At 45.8% G+C, this 7,981-nt stretch overlaps 1 protein-coding gene across 1 annotated transcript; it reads left to right on the plus strand.

The window, feature by feature from the left end:
- The first annotated feature begins 6,914 nt into the window (after positions 1–6,914).
- On the plus strand, positions 6,915–7,778 carry LOC125592464. Its single transcript, XM_048767652.1, has one exon. The coding sequence runs from the start codon at positions 6,956–6,958 to the stop codon at positions 7,445–7,447; it is 492 nt and encodes a 163-aa protein (XP_048623609.1). The 5' UTR covers positions 6,915–6,955; the 3' UTR covers positions 7,448–7,778.
- Positions 7,779–7,981: the final 203 nt, after the last annotated feature.

Genomic DNA, 7,981 nt, shown 5'->3' on the forward strand with positions numbered 1-7,981 from the left:
TCAGCTGCTCGCTGATTGGTGTAGACTCGGCGTCGATCAATGCGATTATGTGTTCGTTGGCGATCTTGGCGAGTTGCCATCGATCGATTTCGCTCGTGTCATGTCGATCGATGCTGATATCTGGTGTTGGGCTGCGAGTTGCCTCTGAATGGCTTTGACTTCTTTATGTAGCCATTCTGCGTGGCTGTCTAGTCCACTGATTTTGTTGTCGAACGGAAAGTAGATGTCATGGCAGCGTTTGTCAAGTCGTTCCTCCATGGTGTCTATAGCAGTGTAGATCTTGGATGTGATCTTGTCAACCTCTGCTGCTGTGTAAGGAAGTAACTCCACTGGTTTCTTGCCATCGATCCAAGGCCCTCGTAGCCTGTCGATCGATGCTGATTTTGCCTGCAAAAAAATTTGATTAGGAATGTTTTCAATATCCTTTTGGGCGTGAAGTAATTGACTAGACAATTTGTTTAAATCTATCATGACTGGTGATATAAAGCGGTCATGCATGTCCTCGTAAGTCCTCAGCCTTTCATTCATGGCTGAGACTTTAGCGTCGAGCGATGTGAAGGTACACATGTCGATCGATGTGGCTGGTTGTTGGTCCTTCTTGCGAATGGTGTCCAGATCTTGCTGTAGTAGCTCGATTTTAGTGCTTAGTCAGTCCACGTTGTTGTTGAGAGGGCAGTAAACGTTGTTTATCCTCGTGTCGATGTATGAGACTTCCCATTCATCCCTGTGTTGTGTTGAACATTGCGGTTCTGCAGGGATCTGGGCTGTAGGAAGGCTGACGTCGATCGATGTTGAATGTGGTGCGTCGATCGATGCTGAGGTCGTAGCTTCCTTCTCAAGTTGCTGACGTAAACTCTCAATTTCTGTCCTCATTTCTGCCATACTTCTGAAAAGCTCATTGTAGCCTCTATCCAAAGGATGATGTGTATCTTCTACCAATGTTTTTAGCTCCTCTCCCAGTTTCTCCTGAGCTCCACAAATACCAAACACCATTTCATCGATTTCATCTTTGGTGTAGAGTTCTGGTGCCATTCTTGTGAATGTGAGGAAGTGGCATGTTCTAGAAGACAGATGTGGCTCTCTTCAAAAAGAGATGCTCTTTCCAGTAATTTCCTGATGTCGTCCTTTGTGACAGGTATCATCTCACCAGCTACGTTGGTGTTACCCTGTCGATCAATGTCTCCGTTTTACCGTCGATCGATGCTTGCCCTTTTGGTTGGCGTGATAGATCTGGATTGATTTCTGTTGTGGCAACTCCTACGTGGTTGTTAGGATCTGTTTGAATGACGTCTGGAGTGCCACGTTGCTGTGAGAATAGGTTGTCAGGTCCATTGGCTACTTGAAGGATGTCTGCTATGTCTTCTCTGGACACTTGTAAGATCCTTCTATCCATTGCACGTGTGTTGCCATCTGGGTCCCTGAAAATACCAAATTCATCAGGTGTTAGAAAACCGTAATCAATGTTTACATAATCATTCAATTTAGAAAAAGAGAGATTAGGGTTTAGAGTAGTATCGATCGATGTAGATACAGTTGCATCGATCGATGGCAAGTAATTTCTGCAGAACTTGTGTTTTTAAGATGATTGCTCTTCATGGATTTTTCTGTTGATGTAGATGGAAGAGTGTTCATCTTTTTTGCTTGTGTGTTTGCTATGGTGTGTGGAGGTGGTTTCGGGGATGCAAAACGATTTATATAGGTATCTATAAACCTAGTTGGAGAGGAAATATTCTCCTGCTCCTGAATTTTTGTTGCGGTGCGAATATCGATCAATGTTCCTGTGTGAGTGTCGATCGATGTGAGCGGTTGTTTTGCTGGACGAGGGTGGGTATCAACCGATGTGGAGTGCACATTGTCGAACGATGTTGGAATCGTGTTGGTGAACTCATGTGTTTCGAATCTTTCATCCTGCAAAGACATTTCTATTGCACGTTCTTTCCAATAATCCTCATCGTATTCCTCTGTATGTTCCACGTTAGGAGAAGTAATTACAGTGTCAACTGCAAAACTTTCATGGAAACCACTGTCTGCCCAACTGCCTATGGAATAATCATCATGTCCTCTCTTGCTTGGAGGTTGGAAGGCAAAGTGTTGGTAACAATGATTAGGTGAAGCGAAATGGTCAACTGGGTGCATTACGTCGAGTGACGTGTTGTTGCGGTCATCAGTCACCGTTGACTCATTGGAATCAATCGATGGAAAGGTTGGGGTGTCGATCAATTCCGAGTACTCTATTTCGTACTCCGATTCATACTCTGCTCCACAATGGCATGCGCCAATGAAGCCAAGTTCTTTCCCGTAATCCACAGAATTATTGACCTTTCTCTTAGGTCGGATGGGGTCGTAGTGGATGTTTGGGTCTATGAGCGTTAAGACACAATTTGTTTTTGTTCATGTCACATACAGCTCCTACTGTAGCTAGGAAAGATCTTCCAAGCAGAAGTGAAGAGTTCCAGTTAAGATCGATGTCTAGGACAAGAAAATCTACACGGACAAGGGCATTACCAATCTGTACCTCCAGATCTCTTATGATTCCTCCTAATCGTTTCTTTGAAAGATCCACGAAGGTGAAGGATTCCGTTGAAGGTTCGATGGTCAAACCAAGCTGGTCTGCCATGATCCTAGGGAGGATACTAACTGATGCTCCTGTGTCACACATTGAATGTGGAAATTCAGCACCCTTGACTACGCATGGTATTGCAAACTTCCCAGGATCACTCTTCTTCGTCAATGTGATCCTGTGTTTCATCTTCTCTCTGACTTGATGAAACATTCTCCTAATGTCCTCCTCAGTTACCTTTGTTTCTCTGAAGAACATCCACAACCGGTGTGTGAAGTAAGATTCATCAAAAGGTTTTTCGATTGGGATTCTGAGAACTCTTTTAGTGAAACCATCCATCTCCTTATCGTTAGCTTCCCTCTTAAGGTTTTTAGGAATCTTCTCCTTTCTGTTCCTTAACCTTCTCCCTTCGGCTTCTTGTTCTTCTTGAACTGATTCTGGTGAACTATTTAAAGGGTTGGGTTTTGGTTCGGATGGGTTAGCTAATGGTTTAGGTGGTGGTCTAAGTGCGTTGATGTAATCATTATCGATTGAGGGTAACCACACTCGGTATGTCAGAGGTGCCTGTCGATCGATGGGAGGTGTGTTGTGACGATCGTCGTCGGACTCACTCTGTCGATCGATGGTTGGCTCAACCGATCTTCAATTTTATCATAGAAAGGGGAGGGTGGGTGAGGATGCTTAGCTGCGAATTCTTCATGAGTTAGAATTCGAACCGCATTGCATTCAGTCGATTTAGCGGACGACGTCGATCGATGACTGGAGTAATCCGTCCATCGATCTTCATCATGGTCTGTCGATCAATGCGAGTTCATCGACATCGGTCGACACCATTGAGAACCGCCGAGACTCATGGAGCTTTCGATTTTGAAGTCTCCTTTCTCAAGCTTTTCATTTCTCACCACTTGCCAGAAATCATCATCTATGATGGCATTTACGTGGTGTTTCCCTTTGTCGGCTCTTGCCTCTCTAGCGAAAGCTTCTTGCCTCTTTATAGTCTCACCCGTCTGTATTACTTGGGTTTCAAGTTTTCTCACCTGAGTCCCTAAGGTCTCGATTTTGGTGTTCAGATTGTTGTAGGCGGAGTCTATTTTACCGTTGAAATCCACGGTGATTTGTTGTTGTCCCAACAGTACTCGATCAAGCATTTCTTCGATCTTGCTTTGCTGAGTCTGGGGTGGTGGATTTTGGTAGTAAGAGTTCGAGTAGCTTTTGCTGTTGTTGAAGGGTTTTTGAAATTGTGAACTTTGGTTACTTCTTTGACCATTTCCAAAGAAGTTTCTGTTTCCGCCCTGGTTTCCAAATTTCTGGAATCTGGTACCTCCGATGTAGTTCACATTTTCTTCTCCTTCCGTATCTGCTACTTCTCCTTCAGCTGAACAGACTTGCTTCCTAAGAAGTTCGTGCACCACATCTAACTACAGACTTCTTCCGTTCAGAGTCAGTGTTTTTGGTGCTGCTGTTGTTAGCAAGGTTTTCGATAAGTCTCACAGCTTCCAACGGATTCCGAGTAGTGAAGTTTCCTTCACTCGCCGTATCAAGAGCCATTTGATACTGTAAGGCGAGACCTCGGAAGAAAGTGCTTAGTAGCTGCACTTCGTTAAATCCATGGTGTGGACAGTCTCGCTGGAAGAACCTAAATCTAATCCACACATCTTTGAAAGACTCTCCAGCCTTCTGCGAGAATGTGGAAATTTTGTTCCGAAAATTTTCAGCGCGCGCCTCATCGAAAAATTTTCGTAAGAAAGCATTCTTGATGTCGGTCCAGGATGTTAAAGATCATGTGGGTTGCTGCCTAAGCCAGTGCAACACTTCTCCATTCAGCGTGTATCTGAAGAGCTTTCACAGCAGGTAATCTTCGGGGACTCCTTCCATCTGAGTAGCAGCGATTAGATCCTCGAACCGTTCCAGATGGTCCATAGGATGCTCGTGCGGTAACCCATAGTAGGGTATCTGCGACACGAGACTGTAGTATTGCGGCTTCAGCTCGAAATTCTGCTTCTGGATCTCCGGAAGTCGAATAGCTGATCTGTTGGAATGGTACTCATCTGGGCGATTGTAGTCGGCCAGTGGTTTCGATCGAGCGTCCTCATCTACAGGTTGAGCAGCTCCTGTCGCATCAGCATCAGGGATTACAGTCCCCTGAGTGTCTATTTTCTGACATGTTGCATTACGCAGATGACCGGCCTGGTCATACAGGTTTCCGTTCTCGTCCTATGTTAGAATAATAATGTTTACCATTTTTGACGACACGGTATCGATCGACGTACGCGGTGTAGTATCGATCGTTGTCAAACGATTGGGATCGATCGACGATGATGGTCTGGTGTCGGTCGACGGTTGGTTGTGCGTATCGATCGACGACGAAGTTGCTGCGTCGAGCGATGTGGAACGTTGACCTCAACAGATGGTGCGTTCCAAATGAGCAGGATCGTCTGAGAACAGCAAGTCTTTCTCCTTGTTGCTTCTGGTACCGCTGGACATGCACCTGAAAAGACAAGAAAAAGGTTATTAGAAAGGGGGTAGAGAAAAAAAAATAAGAATCAATAAAACTAAATCTAATGGCGATCAAAGCTCCCCGGCAACAGCGCCAAATTTGATACCACTCAAATTACCCTAAGGAGTGTTACTCTCTTCAAAAGAGGTTTAGATGTAGTACTTAGGGATCGAATCCACAAGGAGCTAGGGAACAATTAAATCTAGTGTTTATTAATTCTAAAGGTTGCAAATGTTTAAATGAAATAGCAAAAGTAACAAGCGAGTAAATAATAAATGTAACTTGGTTGGAAATGATATTAGATGCAGGGCCACTATTCAGGTGTTGGACATTTTAATACCTATAGATGCATATTTGTTGCATGCATGATGTTGGGGTCAAAAACGGTTACGACAATTTAACATTCAAAACGTCCGAAGAAGAAAATAAGAATTTTCCCGATGAATACTTTTCGAAATAGATTCTCTCTTATGAAAAAGCTTTACGGAAGAAAGAATCGAAAAGTCCGACGAAGCTCAAAACAGGTCGTGGCCACTTCCGAGCGTCCCTCCCGCTCGGTCGCTACGTAGCGACCGAGCCCGAGCCAAGGTCGGTCGCTACGTAACGACCGAGCGTCTGTCCCGCTCGGTCGCTACGTAGCGACCGAGCTTTGGCTCGAGCTCTGTCACTACGTAGCGACCGAGCGGGACGGATGCTCGGTCGCTACATGCGCTCGTCCCGCTCGGTCGCTACGTAGCGACCGAGCTCGGCCAAGCTCGGTCGCTACGTAGCGACCGACCTCGAGCCAAAGGTCGGTCACTACGTAGCGACCGAGCGCTCGTCCCGCTCGGTCGCTAGGTTGCGACCGAGCTCGAGCCAAAGCTCGGTCGCTACGTAGCGACCGAGCGCTCGTCCCGCTCGGTCGCTACGTAGCGACCAAGCTCGAGCCAAAGCTCGGTCGCTACGTAGCGACCGGGCTTGAGCCAAAGCTCGGTCATTGCGTAGCGATCGAGCTCTTCCGAAACATCGATACGACACCAGTCCATGCATTCTCGTCAAACCTTCAAATGCTATCTCCCGAAGACCGTAGCAAGCTCAGTCCATGCTTTCCGCTATTCTAGATCATCGATCAGACTTTGCGAATTAAAAACTGCGGAAAGTTCGTTTTTTATCGAAAGAACTCGTAGTAAACGTGTCTAGTCGGAAGACGGCCCAAAGGGACCAAAAACACGACTCGAGGCCCATCCTATGATTTCTTAACCAAAATCCCGTAAACCACAGCACGGTTTAAGCTTGGTCCACAAGGAAGGATAAATGTCAAGTTTCCGCGGATAAATACGGAAGTTTTGAAGATAATTGTGAAGATCGGGAAAAATGAAATATCTCCATTTTTATACTATAACGGCTTAAGGGCAGAAGAGTAAAAGCGGGAAAAATGAAATATCTCCATTTTTATGCTAGTATATAAGGAGTCCTAGGCGAGGAGCATGGAGGAGAACTTTTTCAAAGCAAACTTAGCACTTAGAGCAATTTTGGCATTTTTCCGTTTTTGTTATTTCGAGCTCCGACTCAATTAGGTTTAGCCGTCTTAGGGTTGCTAGAACTAGGAATCTCGCCAACAGCTCTCGAGCCCAGGCCTATACCTTGTTGTAAACGCTCATATGCAAATTCGGAAATAAGATCTTCTTTGCTCTCTTTTTCGATTTCTTATACTTTATCGTTGTTATTCTCGTGTTCTGATTGCTTGACGTGTGGTAATTTGCAGATATCCGGGTCCTATGGGAAATTAGGGTTTTCCTAGTTTCCTTATTTAAACATAAATCGACAGTGCAAATTTCGGTTCCCACAGTTTGCGCTAGAAGGAGGGGGACATACGGATCAATCTAACCCGCAAAAGCCACCCAACGATCAGGAACGGTATGCAAGATTCGACGTGCGCGAACGTCATCTCATTCAAGGGGGGAACAACGATCGATCGAGCCAAACCTCGAAACGATCTCCTTGTTATCGAGTTGACGATTCGAGATATCGACGTCGCTAGGGTACTAATCGATACCGGAAGTTCGGCCGATATCATCTTCAAAGACACTCTCGAAAAGATGAGGATCAATCAATCCGAAGTCACGAAATGCCCAAGCCCACTGCTGGGACTTTCGGGGGAAACAACCATGGCCTATGGATCGATTAATCTCGCTGTCAAAGCCGGAACCGTGACGAACGTCACAGAGTTTCTAGTCGTTGACCATCCCGCATCTTACAACGTTATCATGGGAACGCCATGGCTGAACGCCATGCGCGCAATCCCATCAACGTACCATCTTTGCCTCAAGTTCCCGACCCCTAACGGAGTCGAGGTAATATGGGGAAATCCGAGAGTTTCACAGGTTTGTTTCGCCGCAGAACTAAAATGAAAGAGACCGAACCTCGAGATCACTCCTAGAAAAGTGAAGAAAAAGACCTCCAGCAAAGATATGCGAGGTCAGGATTCAGCGGAACTTTTCTGGGAATCTCGCAGCATCGCAGCCCTAGACGAAAAACGCGAGCCAACTTGCGAGCCCGTGGTAACGATCTGTCTCGACGAAGCCTTCCCGGAACGCTGCTTCGAGATTGGAGCCAATCTCCGCGAGCCTTTAAGGACATAACTCGTAGATTGTCTTAAAAAGAACCTCAATACTTTCGCATGGGCTGCGGAAGATATGCCGGGAATCGACATTAACATAACATGTCACGAGCTGAATATCGATCCAACATTCAAACCCGTCAAACAAAAAAGGCGGAAGCTAGGACCCGAACGTGCTGCTGCAGTAAACGATGAGGTCGAAAAATTGCTTAAGGTTGGGTCGATAACAGAAGTAAGATACCCAGACTGGCTCGCCAACCCCGTAGTAGTCAAAAAGAAGAACGGGAAGTGGCGAGTTTGCGTGGATTTTACCGACCTAAACAAA

The sequence above is a fragment of the Brassica napus genome, chromosome A3 (genome assembly GCF_020379485.1).
Source record: "Brassica napus cultivar Da-Ae chromosome A3, Da-Ae, whole genome shotgun sequence".
NCBI lineage: Eukaryota > Viridiplantae > Streptophyta > Magnoliopsida > Brassicales > Brassicaceae > Brassica > Brassica napus.

Excerpts from the sequence above, each read along its gene's own strand:
- LOC125592464 (XM_048767652.1), top strand. The coding sequence starts at position 6,956 with ATGCAAGATTCGACGTGCGCGAACGTCATCTCATTCAAGGGGGGAACA.